Source organism: Columba livia, chromosome W (assembly GCF_036013475.1).
Source record: "Columba livia isolate bColLiv1 breed racing homer chromosome W, bColLiv1.pat.W.v2, whole genome shotgun sequence".
Lineage (NCBI taxonomy): Eukaryota > Metazoa > Chordata > Aves > Columbiformes > Columbidae > Columba > Columba livia.
Window position 1 is genome coordinate 11543829 of NC_088641.1, and position 22219 is coordinate 11566047.

Below are 22219 nucleotides of genomic sequence, written 5' to 3' on the forward strand. Positions count from 1 at the left end.
CGTTGTCTACCTTGACTTCAGGAAGGCTGTTGACACTGTCTCTCACAACATCCTCATAGGCAAGCTCAGGAAATCTTATGTTAATTTTGTAACCTAAACTGGCTTATCATGATGGGTGGGGGGCTATATGGGGAATTTTTGGGAAGGTGTATGAAAGCACTTCAATGCCTATGAAAACACCCTATGTGTATTTCTTTTTTTTAACCAAATGCTTGGTATTTGGCTTAGTCTTTCTTTGTCATTGAGTGATATATCTTTTGACTCAGTTGAAAATTCACAGCTTCTCTCACTAACTTTGACTAAGACTTTCTAAGGTACTGAATATGAGTACTTTCATCTTGAAGGGTTCAATCTGTGATGGTTTAAAGAAAGCCCACATTTGAAAGGAGAGCACAGTTGTTGCATCAGTCACCCCAAGCCTTTGCCACAGAGCAGACCAGGTTGTAACAAGTAGTTCCAAGAAATGTTTGTTCATTAAAGCTCCTGGAGATGTTTGTTTGAGGTCTGAGAAGTGTTTGTATGCTTACTTGCTTTGTCCTGCTTGATGTATTTACCTCATAAGTAACCAAAGTAAAGCAATCGAAACTGGCTATGCAGCAGTCAACCTCACATGATGCAAGGCACACCGTGAGAGCCTTCAGCATGAGTGAAAAGTTACACCCGGAAGCTGTGGACCAGAGATGGACTATAAGAACCAGAGAACTGAATCAGCTGTGTGTGTGTGCCGCAAGGGAGACTGAGGTCTCTAGGCTGCACCCAGCGCTGTCTTTGCTTATTGCTTGATTAAAAATAAAACTTTTGTTACTTACAAGACTAAGTCAAAATTTATTACAAGGTACCCAAGGGCATGAGTAACTCTAGAAAACACTGAGTTTAGGTTTTCTCCATCACCCTCAATACTCAGTTCCCTGATGTGCCCTTGCAAAATACCCAGGTGGATCATCCTGCACTTCCAGCACCCCAGGGAGCATCTTGGGCTGCAGGCAGCATGTGCCTGGCCCAGCATGTACTGAATAACTCATCCAAAGCAGAGTCAGAATAGATGTCAGCCAAGGGCATCTCTCTCTTGCTTGGGAAGTGGGGAAATAGAGTTTGAAACTTATGCCTGATTCATAGGGCAATACCATGCTTTCTGTGCTCTGATCACTGGGTTATTGTTTAACCTGAGGCAAGTGTCTGCCTCTAATTTTCTTTTTCCCCTCTAAAAAACTGTGACAGCAAGCGCTTTGAAATAATGAGGAGGTTCATGGGTGTGGAGAGCTGGTTACCCCCTCATTTATTTCCCAAGTTCAGAGTTGAAGGTGTTTGCATTTATACACCATTTTTGTTGTTTTTCATATATCTTCTTTAATCAATTTAGCAATACATGTGGCTATAGTTCTTTGCTTTGCTGTACCAGATTCAGCCCTCAGAAATGCTGGCCAGCCTTGGTTACCATTTTGCTTTAAGGTCATTTCAGTCATCTCCACACTCATGTTCAATATGTGTATGTGTGCTAACTTCCTTTTTTAATTTTCCTTTCTTTTGACAGTGGCAGATTTGGTCTCATCTGAGCTTCTTGCAGCCTCTGGGAGATTGGGGCGTTGAATTTGGCAGACAGTTACCATTCCTTCTCTGGGATTGTACTTGCCCTAGCTTTCCTCATCCCCTCCTGCACTCCCCTTCCCTCTGATAAAACTCCAGGGTGTTGCAGTCTTGCTATGGAGCCCAGGGAGACTTTGGGCAGCTCCCAGCAAAGGTGGGGGGAGGCAGACTTTCTGCCAGCCACCATCACCTCCACGAAGCCTATGCCTGTTTCCGGCTGTGCAGGGGAAACAATGCTGCCTTCAATGGACTTGGGAAAAGGGGTCCCAATGAGCAGTGAGAGGCTGGAGCCAGAGGAAGAGGATGAGTTGGGTTCTGAGAGAGACATGGATTCCACTTCCAATGCAGACAGTGAGAAATGGGTGGTGGGAGAGGAGGAGCAGGAGTTTTCCATCAAGGAGGCTAACTTTATGGAGGGGAGTTTAAAACAGAAGATCCAGACCACCAAGAGAGCTAAGAAGCCCCCAAAGAACTTGGAGAACTATATTTGCCCTCCTGAGATCAAAATCACCATCAAGCAGCCTGGGGAGCAGAAGCTTTCCAGAGCTGGGGAAAACAGCAAAGCAGCTAACAAGGAGGACAAATCACACTCCAAAAAGAAGGTAAGTGCTATTCTTTCCCATATTTCCCCTTTCTCCTGAAAGCAGAGGGAGAGAGTAGGATTAAACCTGCTCAAAGAGTTTGTGTCTGAGGCAGAACCTTGGCAAGGTTTGCAAAGCCCCGCTTGGCTGCAGAGGAGCTAATACAGAGCAGGTACCATCTTGTACTGCCACGTATGCTGCGGGGATGATCTTGAACTATCCTTCAAAGGAACCAATTTGAAAGGGATCAAAAGTTCAGCCAGATGTCTTCTATTTTTGTGTGTAACTGAGATTTAAGATAAATTGAGTGATAAATGAAGGAGTTCACTTCTGAACTGCTTTGTGTCTGAGCACTAATGCTTGAACCTTTTGGTGGTTAAAGCTTTTGTTTACATTTTTGAAATACAGGTATGTGCATAGAATCCATTCCTGTATATTGGGCAAAGGGCTCCATTGTTCTTGGTTACAGTATAGTGCTAGCGACATTATAGTTATGCTTCAAAAAATACTTCCATTGTAAGTCTCTTTTTCTTACAGATGTTTATAATTTTATTGAAATATCCTTCTGGAGATAAATTTTTGGTGCTTTTGTCTTTGAGTAAAAATTGATATTTAGTGAAGGAGAGGGAAGGCAAAAGAAAGAAAATCCTTTTTTTGTAGGAGCTGTTTTCAGGAGCACACTTTTGTTTTGCTGTTGGCTTGATTTTTTCAGTAATGTGTCCTACACTTAGTCTTTAAAATAAATTTAGTTCAAGTGATTTAAGCAGCACTGGTGGGGGGAGGGACACCTGGTGACTGCTTGTGTTATTTTGGGTGTAGTGGTGTTTTCTGCCCTTGGCATTAGACAAAGGAGCTTTGGTCAGGTTGAGGCTTTATCACAGTACAAATACCTCACCTCTGCCTCTTTAGCAACATGTGGGCATCATGATGAGTTCAGATATAAACCCAGATTTGGTGAAAGACTCATTAATATCTCTGGAACCTGGACAAACTCATCTGAGGTGTAGGCATCGACTGATTAGAGCTTGAGGGGATGACTTGGCTTTCCTACTCATGTGGCTTGGATGTCTTGCTGTGCAGAAGGTCCCCACTTCTCTCATACTTAGTACGCGTCATGGATGTTCAAAGGGCTACTTTAAGCCTTGAGGAGGTTAATTGCCGATGGCTCTCCCAGGTGACAGTCTCCTTGGCAGACTGACTTAGACCAAAAATCTGATAACTCTAAATCACTTTTTGAAGCATTGACATTTCCTATCGACTCAAGACATAGTCTGGGGAGACTAACATTGCTCACTCTAAGAGTACTTTTCTTAGAAGCTGAACTTGAGAGAAAAAAACAACCAAACAAACAAAACGTGAAAACACAAGCAAAAAAACAACAACAAAAAAAGGGAATTTTTTTTCTTAGAATCCCACTAAATGGCATATTCCATGTGCATGAAAAAAATAGCTCTTCTTAGCACAGCAGAGGTTTGGCCCAGTAATATACTGAGAAAAGATTTTTCCCACCTATTGAGAAGGATGGACTATTGTCTTAGCACTGAGCAATGTCTTATTTCCACTCCCTGTTCCACCTTGAATACTTGCAGAGGTCTCAGGGAACTAGTGGTTGTGTGAGACCATGCTTGGTGACAGCAAAAGTGTCACAAGCAATCTCTCCATGGCCATGCAGGGAGAAAAAAAAAAAAAGACTTGCAAACCACTGCCTACCATGCATGGACTGTGGAGAATATGACTATTTATCACCCAGTCATATGTGTATGGAAGGTATGTCCATTTCTCATGTGGCCATCCAAAAAGGTTAAATAAATAAAGCTATGTGCAAAAAAACCCCACCCAACAACAATAAAAAGCACCTAGTAGTGTGGTTACGCTCAGGGCGAGACTTTAATTACAAAAAGATAAGGAGTTTGAAAGAAGTGGATCAAGGCCCAAATGTGGCTGCATCCAGCTTGTACTTGTGCTGTGAGATCTGAGCTGGCTGGTGCTGTGTTCACGCTGTGTATGCAGGCTGGAAGTGCTTTGAGACAGCACTGGCCTAATCTGACCATCAAAACAACAACAAAATAGCAGGTGGATGCTCTGAGCAGATGGGGAGAGGGTCACTGCACCAGTGCATCTATTAGCATAACATCCAGTGGCTGCTGCACAGCAGCTGCTGAGTTGGGGTCATGGCAGAGGAGTCCCCAGCAGGGATCTGGAGGACCCTAGTGCTGTGATCACAATGGGTTTGATGCCTGGAGTCCTGCAGCCTGCATCACCAGGATGGTAAATACCTTGCATCCCTGAAGCTGAAGGGATTTTGCACACAATTTCCTCTTAGCTTGTAGGTTGCAGGATCAGGACTTGGCCAAAAACATCTTGTATCAAGGGGTGATCAAAGATGCTACAGGAGAGGGAAGCTGGAAATTGGTGGGAGAAGGGTTTCAGTGCTGGCACCACAATTGCTTTCATGGCTGATGCATGTCTTATGGCAGTTAGGGATATTTTTTTTTGGGGGGGGATGATAGGAGGAAACAGCAACTTGAAACTTGAATGGACCTGTCTGGTCTGTGACCTGTGTGTTTCCATGGGAGAGTGGAGCATGCAGGTACCTTCTGTATGTACTTGCAGAACCATTGAGAGCTGCAGTAGTGGTTAAAAAAAAATTGTTACATTTAAATGATTATGACAGTTTTGCTATTTCAGTTAGGATGTTTGATTGCCTGTTGCGTTAATCAGCACAAACTCCAGAGAAGCAGCTATCGGTAGCAGCAGCAGGGAATGATACACTTAAACCAGTGGGGCAGATCTTCAGCTGGCATCAGTCTACTGTCCTCCATGGATTTTTGCCAGGAGAGTTTGGTCCAATGTACATGTTTCCCTTGTGCATGGGAGCAGCACCATTATTTGAGTTTACCACCTTGCTTATGGATGCAGGGTATATATATGGGCCCCAAAGACCCATATATAAGGATGGAGAACTTCACACAACTTGAGCTGCAAGTGCCATGCTTGTGTCTCCAGTGGGTTGGATGGGTTGTCCTGCACCTCATGGATTATCAGCTGAATTTCTTTCCCCCTGAAGAGGAGAAAACACTATCAGGACTTGAAAAATAACTTAAGATTGCATAATAATTTCAGCTACATCTTCAGTACTCACCAGTGCTTTGAAATACTGCTTCAGCATTTTTGCAGGAGTTTCAATACACACAGCACAGAGGGCAAGGAATGAAAACATGGAAGCAATTTAAGTAACAGCATGTAGGTACACAAAGGACTGGTAATGCCAGCAATGTAAAAAGGGGCTCTGAACTGGGGATATAGCATTTATTCAGTGGCCACTTAAGGAGGAAGAAGACATGTCTGAAAGCTTTCCACTGCTCTACTAATTAGGCAATAGGGGCTAGTGCCTGATTTCTAAGACTGTGGTCCAGGGAGTGGTGGTGATTGGAAGGGGGCTCTGCATAGAGCCATGCTGCTCATGTGCTGAGGCCTGGGGTTTTTTACCTTTGATTCCAGCTGCTACACTATATTAAACTACATAAATATTTTCCTCGTTGCTTTTCTGTGTGAGCGATCACCTCAAGGATGTTTTGTAATCATGAAAGGGAGGGAAGGGAATCCAGGAGAGGAACTTGCTAGATGTGGTTGCTGATGCCCTAGAGGGAGGCAGAAGGTGAAAGAGCATCAGCATTGGGAACTTCTGCTCTGCTGGCTTGAATGCTGGGCTGCAACTCAACTTGTGCACTTGCAGCCCAGAAAGCCAACCATATCCTGGGCTGCATCAAAAGAAGTGCAACTAATGGGTCAAGGGAGGTAATTCTCCCCCTCTGCTCTCATGAGACCCCACCTGGAGTACTGCTTTCAGCTCTGGGGCCCCCAATGTTTAGCAAGACGGGGGGGGTAACAGTTTTAAACTAAAAGAGGGTAGATTCATGCTAGACACGAGGAAGAAATTTTTTACGATGAGCATAGTAAAACACTGGAACAGGTTGCCCAGAGAGGTGGTAGATGCCCCATCCCTGGTAACATCCCAGGCCAGGCTGGACAGGGTTCTGAGCAACCTGATCTGGTTGAAGATGTCCCTGCTCATTGCAGGGGGGTTGGGCTACATGACCTTTGAAGGTCCCTTCCAACCCAAACTACAGTGCATTTCAAAAAGATGGACCCAATTTCATATGGTTATTTCTCTGCAACCACAAGTCACCCGTGAATGAAACTTTTACCACTTGAAAGGACAGGGCACATTTATAAAAAGGTTACTAAAACTTGATAACTCTTTGTTGTGGTTTAACCCAAGCTAGCAATACAACCACAATAGCTGCTCACTAACCCCCCTCCCTACCCCTCCAAATAGGGGAGAGAATCAAAAGGGAAGGGAGAAACTTAGACTGAAATAAACACAGTTTAATAAAATAACAATACTAACACACTACTTGAAAAAAAAATAAATAAAATATAATATAAAAGATACTCAAGGCAATTCCTCACAAACTCTGTCCATACCAAGCAGCCAGTCCCAGGAAGCAGCACCCTGGTCCTGAACAGCCAATCCCAGAGAGAGAGAAGAGGAAAAAGGCATAAAAGCCCATAGACCTCTGCAAAATAGCCAAACTAAATGGCCCAAATAGAACTCCCCCAGCTCTCACAAAAAGAGCAAAGAAGTGAGAGAGACACACCAGAACATCCTGACTCTCCTTAAATATGAAGCATGATGATGATGGATGGAATACTCTTATTGGTCAGTCTGGATGTCAGTCAAGGTCTGCCCCATCTATGCCCCCCTTCCTCAATGCCTAACATCTGTGGGCAGAGCTCTCAGAATGTCCTTGGCTCTCAGACCAGAGTAATTAAAAATATTACCTCTCTGCTGGGGTGTTATTTCTTGTTCTCAGACTAAGTCCAAATAATGAGCGTGCTAGCTATGAAAAAGAAAGGTTTCTAACTTCATGAAGAAAATTAACCTATTTTCAGTCAAACCAGCACACTCATTAAACTGTTTGTCCATTTTTGTGTAATTGTAACATGTTGCTATCGTGAAATATGCTGCTTCAAAATTGGGTCCATCATTTTGAAACACCCTGTATTCTGTGATAGAGCAAGTCCAGAGGCAGGCCATGAATGTGATCTGAGGGCTGGAGCACCTCTCCTATGAAGACAGTCTGAGAAAGTTGGGGTTGTTCAGTCTGGAGAAGAGAAGGCTCCACGGAGATCTTATAGCAGCCTTCTGGTACCTACAAGAAAGCTGGAGAGGGACTTTTAACAAGGGCATGTAGTGATAGGATAAGGGGTAATGGCTTTAAATTGAAAGAGGGTAGGTTTAGATTAGATATAAGGAAAAAATTATTCCTCAGGAGGGTGCTGAGGCACTGGCACAGGCTGCCCAGAGAAGTTGTGGATGCCCCATCCCTGGAAGTGTTCAAGGTCAGGTTAGACAGGGCTTTGAGCAACGGGTTCTAGTGGAAGGTGTCCCAGCCTGTGGCAGGGGTTTGAAACTAAATGATCTTTAAGGTCCCTTCCAACCCAAACCATTGTTTGATTCTATTAACTTCTGGGGGGTTGTGTTTGTTTGTTTGTGTGTTTTGTTTGTTTCTTTGTTTTGTTTTTTTTTTTTTGTTTTTGTTTTTTGTTTTTGTTTTTGTTTTTGTTTTTTTGTTTGCTTGGGTTTTTTTTGTTGTTTTTTAAGTCGTGACCATGCTAGGTTTCACATCAGCTTCCCCTTCTTGAAAATAAGAGTGAAAGTAGTTTCCTAACCCCTTTCCCTGGGCTGCCTCAAAGGTGGATCGCATCTTGGGATGTCCGTGCAGCTGGTTGTGTGTCAATTGGAAAGTGCACAAATGTTCTGTAAGCATTTGCTCTTGTTTAAACCCTTCAGCACCTGGGGACAGAGTGGGCTGAACCCTTGCCACTTCTAAACCCCCAAAAGACTCCAATTGACTCCATTCATTTGGAGAGGGAGGGAAGAAAAATTCAGGAGCCCAAAGGATATCCTACCAGCATGCTGGAAAGCCCTGCAGCCTCCGCTCTCCCACCTTTGGCAGGGTTGCTTGAGTCCAGCATCCTTAGCATCACTAAAAGTGCCTTTTCCTTCAGATAAGGAAATATGTTGTCAGACTGGAAGGGCACTGAAAGTGTGGCACCAAATGCAACAAAGCAATCCATCAGCATTCCCTGCCTGTCATGTATCATTTAGCAAGCCCCAGATGAGCAGTATTTTCCTGGTTTTATTTTTTTTTCAATTTTTTTTTCCCTCCCTGCATTTGCTGCCCTGTCTATTGTCTTGTGTCTGCAAACAATTTATTCCTTCTCTTCTTTCTCTAAGCATAGCCTGACAAAGTTTCTTTGGAGCTTCCATCATATGCATAATGTCCTGCTTTGGGGGATGTAAACTCAGTTTTTGTAATTATTTTTGTACTGTTTTTTTTTTTTTTTTTGAGAGCTTGGGATGGGTGAATGCATTTTATTGCTGAGAGATAAGTGAGAGATAAATTCTGTCCTTGGATTTTTCTTGAACTTTTTTTCTTCCTTTGAGTTCCTATAGGTATTTGTCATTTCTCTGCAGGAAGTGGTTCTGGCACTTTTCCCCTTGAAATTCAGTTCATTGTTTTTTTTTCCTCTGCCCCATGCAGGCAACTTTCTCCTGCAGTTTGCCTTTCCTTGAGGACTCTCTCATTTGCATGCTTTTCCCTTTGCACCCCTCCTTCTTTCAGAACATCATTAATGTTTCCCCCCCTCCTTCCCCTTCTTTGCATCGCCAACTGCACATTGTACTTTCCCTCCAGGTTCTCACGTGCATTCACAGCTCTTGTTGGATTATTCTTGTGCCAGACTCCTTTCCCCAGTGATTTGTGTGCATGGTCATCCAAATCCTCCATCTAGTTACTAAAGACAATCCAACATGGGAATTCTCTAATTTATGGGAAGGCCTTACTTCCTGGCTTCCCAGTTTGACCTGGTTACGATTGTTGTTTCTAGCTTTAGTGGGAATATTAGCTTTAGGGATACTGGTCTGTATGATGATGAATGATGATGAGGTCTTTCTTGTGGTGTTGCCAGAGTACCGGGAATACTTATAGCAACTGGAAGAAACATCAACTAAGACAGGAGCTAGAATCTGACAGGTACTTTGTAAAGACATTAGGTAAAGAATCATATTAGTAAAAGAATTTATTAACTTCTTAGAAAAGGGGGGGAATGATACAGGGAATTGACAACTAATTTATTAACACTTAATAACTAACACTTAAAGAACTAACCCTATAACCTTATAACCTATAACCCTATAACCTTATAACTTCAAGGGTTGTAAGGTCATTCCGCGCCACAAGCTCTTCTGTTGCAATCCCAAACGTGGCTCAGGGAGTTGATGTAAGTGCTTGCTCCCTGTGCTGCCTGTGGCTTAGCAAGGAGGAGGAGGCACTTGTGTGCTTGTGGCGGTACCTGCTTGAAGTGGCAGGCTTTGATTCTTCTTTTTTTCCAAAGGATGGAGCCCTCATAGCCACTTCAGCCTGGACTTGTTTTCTGTGCTGGTTTGGTCCCCACTCTTGCTTAGCAAAGCCGAGGCTGCTCTAAATGATGCTAGTGGCAAGTACCTGAGGCTCACACCAGCAGTATAGACCTCAGCCTCTGCTAAGGTTATAGAATAGTGGTAGAGCCCCAGAAATGCCAGCAGAGTGAGGAGTTGTCTTCTAGTTGCATGTAAGTTGAAACTGGCTTTTCAGCAGCTGAGAGACCAACTCAGACCTGCTCTAACAAGCATGAGGCTCCTGGCATTTTTACAGTCTTTCTACACAAACATATGGGTGCAAAGCTACACAAATTCAGCTCTTTGATATTCATCCCAGCTTTATTTTTAGCTAGCTCTTCTTTCTACCACATTGTTGAAGGCACAAATAAAACAGCTGCAGTTTTGTGTCCTCTTACCACAACCACCTTGGGGTCCCCAGAAAAAGAGAGCAGGAACGAATTTCTTTGGAAAAACTTCAGAGCTTAGGAGAGAGACCTGTTTCACTATGAGCTGAGAACCAATCAGGCCCAGGTTCATCTCAGTCCTTGAAGGCACCTGAGGTGCCCAGATGGAGCTGAGTCTTCTTGGGTCCCCAGTAGTCACCCAGAGGAGGCTGATCCCTCCTGAAGATGGTTCAAATCCTTCCTGTGAAGAACAGGGGGGGCTGGATCCCAGCTCTTACCCTTCCTTTTCCAAAGCCTGCTGGGGCAGTGTCTGCCTTGTATCGCATCATGGATATCTTGTGACGGGAATAAGAGTTTCTTTTCTAGCTCAGTGCTCTATCTGAGCCAGCTGATCCCCATCCCTCACTGTCTGTCTGCTCCCAAAGAATTGTGACTTTTTTTTTTGCATGTAGTCAAGTATTTCTTAAAGAAGCAAACATCTGTCAGTGAAGGGATGGGCTGCAAAAATCTAAGCAGGCTTTTACTGCCTAATCTGTTGTGCCAAATGAGAAAGACTTACTGTATTTGATTAGCTGCTACATGACCAAGGTTTGTAGCGGCCATCTGTGTTGAGGACTGGTTTTGTTTTGCAGCAGTCCCTCCCACAGCTGAGTTTTGATGGTTCTCTGTGACATTTCCTTGTTCGCTTGTGCTGTGCCTCTCTTTTCAAACCGTGACAAAATGTCCCCAATGCTGGTTTTGGAGTTAATGAGATGCTGGGGGGCTTTAGTGGGGAAGCAACTGGGACCAGTGCAGGGAAGATGGAGGTCCAGCTGGAGGTCCCACAGTCCCCACCACTGAACCACAGGAGGGGACGGGTGCTGTTTCTAGCAGTCTCATAAAGGCTTGGCCAAGTCAGTGCATGCTGGTTGCATTTTGAAAGCACTGTGGCCTCCAGGCTAACAGATGTGTGCTGCAGATGTGATGTGCTGTCACATGCACCCAGAGGAACAAACCTCTGTACTGGATGTGCCTTCATTTGCAGAGAGATTTTGGGATACACAGGGATGTCAGTCCTTCATGCACACATTCACATTCCTCCTTTTGCATGAAACGCTCCCTCTCCTCCCAGGCATGCCTGACCACAGATACTTTCTGTTTTACCTTCACACCTTCATACCTTTTTCACACATACATGCACACCCAGCTAGCCCCCTCAGGTCAGGTCTAATCCTTCACATGCTTCATTCCCAGCCAGGCTTCTCGCTGCCCACATTTCTTGCTGCCCACATTCTCCTGCATAGTTAGTGGGACTATGTGATGGACTTGTCTTGAGTTCTTTTGAATGGAAAGAGGGGCCTCACCTGGTACCCTCAGCTTCTCTTTTTTTTTTTTTTTTTTGTTTTTTCTATGAGCACTGAAACTTGTGAAGGTTGGTTTCTGACCACTTTCCTCTTGTGTGGCTTCTCTGGTGTCTAATGATGAGTGAACTTGCTGGCCAAGCCCACTTTGGGAGCCCCTCAGAGCTCCCTTTCTTCTAGCCAGTGAATGATTAGAACAAAAAGTGTTTTAATATCCCGTCTCAAAGATTTCTGTTCTTCCATCAAATTTGATCAAAATTTGTCAAAATATTCCAAAAAGGTTGAGGGGAGGGTCATGCAGGCAGTCAAGGAGTTTGTGTGCATTTGCATACACACAAATACAGTGTGATCATGTTAGCCTTGTTTCCTTAGGAAAACAGTCTAAAAATATCCAGAGTAAACATGCGTTGTTTTGTTTTTTAATGCTGAGACTTGTCTAACTCTTGAACCTTAAAATGATTCCATTTGATATGTGACCCTCAAGGACAAGTCCAGTTAGCTTGTGTTTTCATAAGAGCATTATTTTCTGTTTCTTGACATGACCTCTACCATGTATTAGACCAGTGGTACTTGGCTCCTTCATTTCTGGACACAAAGTGCTATTTTTACATCATTATTATATTTGGTCTCCAAGCTCCAGGTGATTGCTATCAGGAGAGGAGAGGGATTCTCAAGCCATGGTGCATGCACCAGTAGTAGGACACTGCTTCAAAGTAGGATGGTCAGCCTGGAAAAAATTCTGCTTTTTCAGTGTGGTATGAAGCAAAATACCTAAATAACTTATTATCTTCTTTTTTTTTTTTTTTTTTTTTTTTTTTTTTTTTTTTTTTTCTGGAGCTGTGGGCTAGCAGTAAAAGGGACAGCAGAAGGGCTAAGGTGTCTCACTTGTGTATTTGAGATTTGGCTTGGACTGTGACCACTGTGGAAGATAGCATTGCTGAAGATGGGGACATGGTCATTCAAGATGGACAGTCAACTGCAGCTGTGTTTGCAGTACTAAGTGTGTCTCTACCAGGCTTGTTTTAGGATGTGTCTCATGTTCCTATTTCACATTGGTGTCTACTGTGGCAGGTCCTGTATGAAGGCATCAAAATAGCCTGTCCTCCTGCAAAAAGATCACAAGCTCTGTAGAAATAAAAGGAGGAAAAATGAAACCATCTTGTCTCTTAGTACAGTATGTGAAACAGTAATGAGATAAAGTGACTCACTGAAAGAACCTGTTGCAGGCCAGGGTAACACTTGGGCCTTTTTCATTGCACTGTGGTTGCTTAACCATGACACAACTGAGTCTTCCAAGTGGTGGCCTGATCTTTAAGCATTGGGTGTACAGCCCTTCTGGAATACAGTCCTCTTCTACTTGTCACTGAAACTGGTGAATTTGTTTCAAAATTATTAACTCTCTGCATCTTCACTGGTAGCTTAAAAATAAAATTTATCTCAAAGAACAGTTAGGGCTTGATGCAGAAATGAGGGGGGTGGAGTTCTGAGGCCGGCCTGCAATCAGTCGATCTAGATGCCCTTCTGGTCTGTAAACCCTAAAATGTGATAAGAGTCAAATGAGGAATATTTACTTGAGGATTCATTATCTTCTCATCAGTTTCTCATGGCTCTCTGTCTCACCTGGGTGGCAAGGTTTGTAGAGAGAGATGGTTTCTTTTACAACAACTCTACCACTACAAACCTGGGTGGTTCATTGAGGAATTTCAGCACTTTGCAGCATCTTAACTTTGTGTGAGCTGCTCTCTGTCCCCATGGGATGAAATATGAGAATCATCCTGGAGGGGATTTGTGGGTGATTTTGCCTTGCTCAGTGCTCTCATGAGCAATGCAGTGGCACAAGCAAATGATCCAGAGGCCACAGCCCCTCTCTCCTTGCTAATGGCTCTGTCTGGAGAGGGCTGAGCAGTGGATGCTTGGATGTGTCATCACTAGTCATGCCCTTGCTTCACCATGGAGCAATGTTGCTGCTTCCCTACCTGGTGCTTCTGTGAAAAGGCACTTCTGTAACATGCTTTGCAAATGCTTCTCAGGAGGACATGTAGGAAATAGTTTCCTCATACCTTCAAGGTACAGCCTACACTGTAATTTCTAAATGGACTTTTTTTCCAGTAGTCACCCTGTGCCCCAGTATATGCTAAAATCTTGTGCTGACCTGGATAGCTTCACCTAAATTTTACCTGCTGTATTTCCAAGTGGGTAATTTGTTGAAAGCTCACCCTTCAGACTAAGAAAGGTGTTTTTCCATTGGGGAACAGCAGTGCTAACAGGGGCTTGATCAGCCCTCATTTCTGCCTCCTACCAAAGCCTTTTCAGCTGTAGGGACAGTCACTACATCAGTATCCTGCCTAATATGTATTAGTGGGGAGCTTGAAGGCATTTGTTTTGTTGAATCTTCCACTGAGAACTGATGGTACTGGATTGACGGAGTGTTTTACTTCTTATACCCCATGTATGTGCAGGTTAGATGGGGATAATTAATTTGTATTGCAGGTTTTCTGATGTTGCATTCACCAGTGTTCAGCTGAGTACTTGTCCCAAAGACAGCCTCTCGCTTTCCATGGGATACTTTTCTTCAATAATTTATGTAATCATTAGGATGAATTCCCTCCAGCCTTTTCTCTCTCTTGTCTTAATTCCATTGCATTACTTGTAATTATATTCCTGATTTGAAGGAGAGGTGGGGGGGAAAGCCTGTTTCCTTCTGTGATTACAGCAATTGCAAGAGGAACTGGGAAGAGTGTGATGGCGAGGGATTGATCTGTCCTTAGGTCATTGAATCTGGGCGTGGGCATGAGCCACTGTTAATCACTTGGGGACAGCAACTGCCAATGTGCTTCATAGGAATTTGAGAAACATGGGGCAGCTCTGTGGGAGGGCAGCACATTTGTTGCTGCTCCTTGTGCTTTGGTTGGCAGACACGGCATGTCACCAAGTCATGCTTCATCCTTGAAGGCAGCTTGGGTTCCTGCGATGTGGAGACCTTGGGTCTGCTTGGGGCACCCTTGAGAAGAGTCGGAATTGGACTGTTGATGTCATATAGAGCACAGGTGTCAAACACACGGCTCCCCTCCTTGTTTTATCTGGCCTGGCACTTTGTTTCCACCCGGTGGCAGGGCCAAGCTCATTGCCCTTAGGCTCCTGCCAGCAACACTAGACATGTTGGACATTGTGCTTCAGGAGCAGGACAACAATATTTGAATGAGTTTGACACACCTGCATTACAGGATTATCATTGCAATAAAGTTATGGTTAGAGAAAACACCTTTTGGGATTTCTCTGTGCACAGAACAAATGGGCCTTGCAGAAGAGAGCACAGCATAGTTTTTAAAATAACTTTCTTCTGTTTCTTTGTTTTTCTCAGAGGTATTCATAATTTCAGCAGAATAACAGAATGTTAGGGATTGGAAGGGACCTCGAAAGATCATCTAGTCCAATCCCTCTGCTGGAGCAGGAACACCTAGATAAGGTTACACAGGAAGGCATCCAGGTGGGTTTTGAATGTCTCCAGAGAAGGAGACTCCACAAGGTCCCTTGGCAGCCTGTTCCAGTGTTCTGTTACCCTCACTGTGAAGAAGTTTCTTCTCATATTTAAGTGGAATTTCCTGTGTTCCACTTTGCACCCATTGCACCTTTTCCTGTCATTGGTTGTCACCGAGAAGAGCCTGGATCCATCCTCGTGACACTCACCCTTTACATATATATAAACATTAATGAGGTCACCCCTCAGTCTCCTCCAAGCTAAAGAGACCCAGCTCCCTCAGCCTTTCCTCATAAGGGAGATGCTCCACTCCCTTCATCATCTTGGTGGCTCTGTGCTGGGCTCTTTCCAGCAGTTCCCTGTCCTTCTTGAACTGAGGGGCCCAGAACTGGACACAATATTCCAGATGCGGTCTCACCAGGGCAGAGTAGAGGGGGAGGAGAACCTCTCACAGCCTACCAACCACACCCCTTCTAATACACCCCAGGATGCCATTGGCCTTCTTGGCAACAAGGGCACAGTACTGGCTCATGGTCATCCTGCTTTACACCAGGACCCCCAGGTCCCTTTCCCCTACACTGCTCTCTAATAGGTCATTCCCCAACTTATACTGGAACCTGGGGTTGTTCCTGCCCAGATGTAAGACTCTACACTTGCCCTTTTAATATTTCATTAAATTTTTCCCTGCCCAACTCTCCAGCCTGTCCAGGTCTCGCTGTATGGCAGCACAGACTTCTGGCATGTCAGCCACTCCTCCCAGTTTGGTGTCATCAGCAAACTTGCTGACAGGGCACTCCATTCCCTCATCCAAGTTATTGATGAATATATTGAGTAGTACTGGTCCCAGTACTGACCCTTGAGGCACTCCACTAGATACAGGCCTCCAACTAGACTCTGCCCCATTGACCATAACTCTCTGGCTTCTTTCCTTCAGCCAGTTCACAGTCCACCTCACTACCTGATCGTCCAGACCACACTTCTTCAGTTTAGTAGCAAGGATGCTGTGGGAGACTGTGTCAAATGCTTTAGTGAAGTCAAGGTAGACCACATCCACTGCTTTACCATCATCTATCCACCTCGTTATGTCCTCATAAAAAGCTATGAGGTTGGTTAAGCGTGACTTCCCCTTGGTGAAGCCATGTTGACTACCCCTAATGACCCTCTTATCTTTGATATGCTTTGAGATGGCACCAAGGATATGTTGTTCCATCACCTTTCCAGGGATGGAGGTGACTCTGACCAGTCTATAGTTACCTGGGTCCTCCTTCTTGCCCTTTTTGAAGACTGGAGTGACATTTGATTTCCTCCAGTCCTCAGGTACCTCTCCCATTTCCCAACACTTAGCAAAGATGATGGAGAGTGGCCCAGCAATAATTTCAGCCAGCTCCCTCAGCACTCGCAGGTGCATCCCATCTGGATCCATGGATTTATGGATATCCAGATTGCTTAATTGCTCCCTAACCCAGTCCTCATCAACCAAGGCAGACTCCTCCATTGTCCTGACTTCCTCTGGGGCCTCAGGGGTACAGGGCTCCTCAGGACAGCTTCCGGCAGAGTAGACAAAGACAAAGAAGGCATTCAGGAACTCTGCCTTCTCTGTATCTTCTGTCACCAGGGCACCCACCCCATTCCTCAGTGGGCCTACATTGCCTCTAGTGTTAGTTTTATCTGCCATGTATTCGAAAAAGCTCTTTCTGTTGTCCTTGACCCCTCTCACCTGGTTTAATTCTAAGGAGGCCTTAGCTTTCCTAGTTAGAAGATGTGTTCATGTGCAACTGTTTCGTGGATGACGAGGGTCAGAGAGGAGAGAAGTACTGAAAAAGCTAAAGGCTTCATAGAAGTACCTGAATGTTTTATCCCTTTTTAGTTAATATGTAATTGCAGTTATTGAGTGGACATTATCGAGTTTCTGCTAGTGTTATTGAAACTGGTGAAACTAGTGCTACTGAGTTGCCACGGAGTGGAACGAAGCCACACACCATTTCTGATTCTATTCTGAAAGCCTTTTACTTTCCTGTTTCTCTCAAAACCAGTTGCATATCTAGTACATTATTACAAATGTTTGCTTTTGTTACTTAAAACCAAATTTAGCGTTCCAAAATGCAAGACTTAAATCTATTTGGTGTGGCCCCCAGTGAAAATGAGTTTGACACCCCTGATCTAGAGGGAAGAGGAGGTTTTAAGAAAACAGGAGGCCTCTCGTTATGGACAGTCAGGTCCTTATCCTGAAGCATTTGAGTGCAATAGAAGGACTGACAGTGACTTACCCTTGGCTTTCTGCATCTGCAGGATTTCATATTACTGATGTGTACGTAAGATTTTGGTGAAGTAGGACAGTTGCTAATTAGTGTCTAAATAAGCCTTTTACTATTACATTGTGAATTTGGCCACTGAACTTTACTTCTACCTGCTAAGATGTTGGTATGGGGGATTGTCCTAAGGTGATGAAAAGGTGGGATGGAAATGTAGAGAAATCCTCTCATTTTTTCAGTCTGTCTGGCGTGATGTCATGGAGGTACCCCGAGGTTAGTTTAAGGGACAACAGGGTCCATAACAACTTTTATAAAACCAGTGAGAAACAGGGTTTTAGCACTCCAAAAGTGTCTTAAATACAGGTTCGGATATCAGTTGAGGAAAATTATTAAGGGGCAGTAACTAATACAACAGGAGGTCCACAGTGTGCATGCATGTGGCTTCACCCAAAACAATTCCGGAGCCACCCCTGAGTCCCAGATGAATACACACTTGCCTGAACACAGTGTGGGATTATTTTAAAAGAGATACACATACTCGTAGTGAGTACGGAAAGTGTACACTCGCGATTCTGCAAGGGTAGATTTATAATACACTCGCAATCCTGCGAAGAGAAATACTTGTGCAAATGTGCACGGAATATTACACGTGCTTATGTGGAAGCATGGGAGGAAAATACACTCGCAATTCTGCGAGGGTTAATTTATACACGTGCTCGTATTGAGCATGGAAAATACATGTGCAAATGTGCACAGTAAGTATATGTACTTGAAATCCTGTGAGGGTTAATTTACTTACACACGTGTCGGCAAGGCAAGCGGAGTCTCAGTCCTGGGAAGCGGGGTGCAGTGGCTCCTGGCGGCAGTGGCTAAGCTCGTGGTCCGAGAGACCGGCGACAATGGGCTGAGTCTCGACGAGAGTCCCGTTTTTTTATTGGCTAATAAGATCTGACTGTAGGCATTCTAGAAGCTTCTCTGCACCCCCACACTGGCTGCAGGCGCCCAGCGGCTCCCTGGCGCCTCAGCACTCCCTTCTCCTAATGGCCCTGGCCAGGGTGCTCTGGGGCCAAACAAAAGAAGCTGTTAGCTGTGGAGGGGTTTTGATAGATAAAGATTTGTTGCTGAATTAGTCAGGCTCAAAGGAATCTCAAGGCCTCTTCGAGAAGCTAAGAACAGAATCTGCTGTGAGAGAGAGGGGCGTTCCTCAATCACCGGGGTCCTGACGTGGCGTGAATCATCGGACGTATCATCAGTGAGACTCCAGCGCATGGACAGCCCACGATATTCATTTAGCGAATCCATGCTTGGAGTGTGGACGCGTGATTAGAATATAGTTACGTATATAAGGAGACTTGTTTCTGTAATAAATGGCTTTAGCGTGATTCACATTGAATCGACTTGTTTTGCTGAGTCCTTATTTTGTTCCTACAGTTAGCCTCACACATAACAGAGAAAGAGAGGGAGATGTGTCTACTCCTTCTATATCGAAGGAGGGAGGGGGAGAGAGGGGGGTTTGCATCCTGCCACATGTGACTTAAGCTAATAAAACTTAGCATGACCCTGTGGGTTACAGCAGCTGCATGCAGCAGCTGTATGCTGGAAAAAAGTCGACTCAGTCCATTTTGGCCACATGGTTTAATGGGCTGCTGTGAAATCCCCGGATCAGAGGCCCGCCACCATGCTCATCTATGTCACATCTCAGTGATGTGTATCCCGGGAGGTTTTTCTTTTTGTTCCCTCCCTGGCATGGAAAAAACCATCTGCCGGTATGGCTTTCAGAAGATTATTGAAAAATACCAATTTCCCTTTGTTGTGAGAAGGGAGGGGATTGGGACAGAAGAGGGAAGGAGAGCCTGACCTAAAACCAAGCCAGTATTTTCAGGGGGTTTAGAATAGCTCATATTGTGTTTCCTACTTGCCAGGGAAGGGTTGTCCTTTTCTCTTTTATTTGATTTACTGCCACTCTTTGAGGTAGTCAGAAGCTGAAGCTGCTACTGTCAGATGGGAAGGGAGTCCCCTTGTTTAAAACCCATGTGTTAATCCCTTATTAAAAAAAGTCAAAATGCTTTATCCTCCCCTTATAGTCCCCTTTGCTTCTGCTTGCCTGCAGCAGAGTTCGAGGTGATGATTCATGTTGGTTTTTAGATTGCTTGAACCTGTGTACTCAAATCCTCAATTATTTTTTTTTTTAACCAGTGCACTGAGGGAACCCACTTCAGAAACTCTCATTTCATTCTTATTTGAATGAAAGTTCAGAAGTCTTTCACTTGCATTGGAGCACCTGAGTGTCAACGTTATAGCTGCAAGAGAGGCCTGCTCAGATGGTAGCGAGTGACTGGGATGTGCGAAGTGATGTCACTTGAAGTACATTTTGCTAGATAGAATAAGCTACAGAGGGGAAAACAAACAAACAAACAAAACCAAACTAAACCTCACCTTCTTCCTGCTGTTACCTCTTGCTAGACAATAAACATCCTCTTGGCAGGATTTTTGCTCTGCAGTGCTGATTTTTTTTACCCTTGTCTTATTAAAGTTTGGCAGCTCATTCTTGTTACCTACTGGATGAGACTTCTACTCAGAGGACCTTTCCCTGCTCCTGGGGCAGCATGGCTACTCTGCCTCAGGGAGAGTTTCCCTTCGGGAGCTTCCAGCCATAAGGGCTTTCCTGGTCTGGCAGTTGAGAAAGGAGCCAAGCAACAGTCTCAGTCTAGACAAAAGATAAACTTGATTTACTATTTATGTAGTTACTTAAACACGATTTAACCTAAATAATGCACACTGTGACTTGGCCTGGGGAGAGGGGGAAGGGGAGGAGGGGGGTTTGTTTCTAATGAGCTGGGAGACAGCACAATTAATTACATATGAAGGACAGATACCAGACAGCAAACTGTCTACAGGAGAGAGAAACAAAATATCAATGTGAACAATTAAAGCACCCATGTGATGGAAGGGTCAGCGATTTCTCATACAACAGGTGGTTGGGCATAGCCCCAGGAGAGCTGTGATGGTAGCTTGGCTGAGCAGCTGGCTGTGGGGAGGCTGGGTGGGTGTGGGCTTTTGGGGTCCTCTGCCATCAAAGTCGAGTAGGCGCTTCTGAGGCTAACAGGCTGCTCTCTGGGCATTATTTTCATCACATGCACTTCTGACAGCAGAACCATTAGCTAATAATCTTGGTGACATGTGAGACAGGGAGGAGAACGGTTGAGGCAGGAGAAGAGCAAAGGCTCCATGGGCAATTAGGTACCTGCCTCAAGGTGCTGTTAGCCATGTGGAGGAGAGCCAAGATGACAGAGGCCTTCCTTCCCTCTTTTTTTTTTTTAAATGTGTTAATTTTCCTCATGGTCTTCCAGATGTGGAAATGCAAATCCCAGCTGCTGGTGTACTGAATTTTTTTGAGGAGCATGGTCAGAGATTTGCACCCTCTTTGCTCCTCCACAAAACTGCAATATTGGAGTCTGGCATAAGTTTTCCTCCCACCTACCCCTTTCATCCTCCCTGCCAGCCCAGCCCTCAGTCAGCCCTTGGCTGTAAAGATTTGAAGGTAAAGGCCAATGGATTAGCCTAGGGAAAGGCCAAAGGTTAAATGAGTGGGGCTAGCAGCATGCAAAGGGCTACAACTGAAATATTTGCTGAATGCTGACAGGCAGCAGACAAATGGCAAATTCTTATTTTCTCCTCTAATTGAGAAAATATTTTGAGTGGTATTTAGGCAAGCTGCAAACTGAGACTCTGGGAAAGTCAACCAGCCGGGGAGAGGAAGGAGGGGAGGACTTCAGTGGAAACACCATTCTCACTAAACCTGTTTCCAAAAAGTTTGCACTTAAACTTGTGGAAATCCCTGGAGCCTGGTGCTTATATTTTGCTTGGTCATTTTTTCCCATGCAACTGCAGTGTCAAAATACTCCCCCTCTGAACTCAAAATGTCTCACAAGCAGAATTTGACCCATTCCTGATGTTTTTGTGGCCACAGAAGTCTTGCTTCCAGCTTTATGCCCATGAAGCAACTGGTGTGTTGCTTGGTGCTGCAGATTTGTGCCTTGATTCAGGAGTGCTTTTTTAGGAGCCCTGTGATGGGAGTAGGCAGCATGTTCACCACCTTACAGTGGGGAAAATGAGGCACTAACATGCCTCCTCTCTGTGTAATGCTCCATATCAGCAAGATCTGAAAATGAAGCCCCAACTCATTCAGTTACCGAACCATTCTTCTGCTTTTAAATCATGGGTCTGTCTTGACCTTCCCATAACCCCCCTCAGTCGCTGCCTGGATTGCACAAGTGAGAAAAAAGTGACACTTGTTTACCTAGTCCAAAGAGCTCACTCAAGCAGGTCATTATTTTGCCTCCTTTTTCAGTCCCAAAACAAAGTGTTGAAAGTGTTGTCCTGGGATGTAAAACATCCCATATTCCCCTGGGACTGGATTTTTGCTTTTCAAGTGCAAGTGGCACTGAAAGGAAAAGTGTTAGAGCGAAATAAGGACTCAGCAAAACAAGTCAATTCAATGTGAATCACGCTAAAGCCACTCCGATGAGTCACGCCACGCCAGGACCCCGGTGATTGAGGAACGCCCCTCTTTCTCACAGCAGATTCTGTTCTCAGCTTCTCGAAGTGGCCTTGAGGTTCCTTTGAGCCTGACTAATTCAGCAACAAATCTTTATCTATCAAAACCCCTCCACACTTCCCCCTTTCTGTTCTTGAATTAGTCAGGCCCCTTTAACCGCACGGTGCATCATTTTTGAAATATACTGCAACACAGAACACGTGATTAACAACATAATTACAATTACATATAATGCAGTTAAACCTTACTTAATAAGATCAAACAAATACCTGCCTATTCTTAAAACCTTAATTCTACTATGACAACCTTATTAACACACTATTTTAATAGATTCAAAATAACCAGACAAGTTAATACAATATTTTCTCTTAAATTCCTAAAAGATTTATAACTGCGCAGTTTATAGAGTAACATACTTAGTACCATCAGCATATACTAATAATTAATATCTTAAAAGTTATCTTAACCTATTTAAAAGATCAATAGCTTAACCTTAATATCCCTTCTAAAACTTTATCAGTTGCTAAACTTAG

The 22219-nt window shown here is 44.3% G+C and overlaps 1 protein-coding gene across 1 annotated transcript in view; it reads left to right on the top strand.

Moving 5' to 3' along the window:
* Positions 1–1700: 1700 nt before the first annotated feature.
* LOC102083899 (SET-binding protein) overlaps positions 1701–22219 on the top strand; it is a 311256-nt gene continuing 290737 nt past the window's right edge. Inside the window, 1 exon segment of the mRNA XM_065045110.1 lies at positions 1701–2186. Within this exon segment, the coding sequence (XP_064901182.1) occupies positions 1701–2186 (486 nt within the window).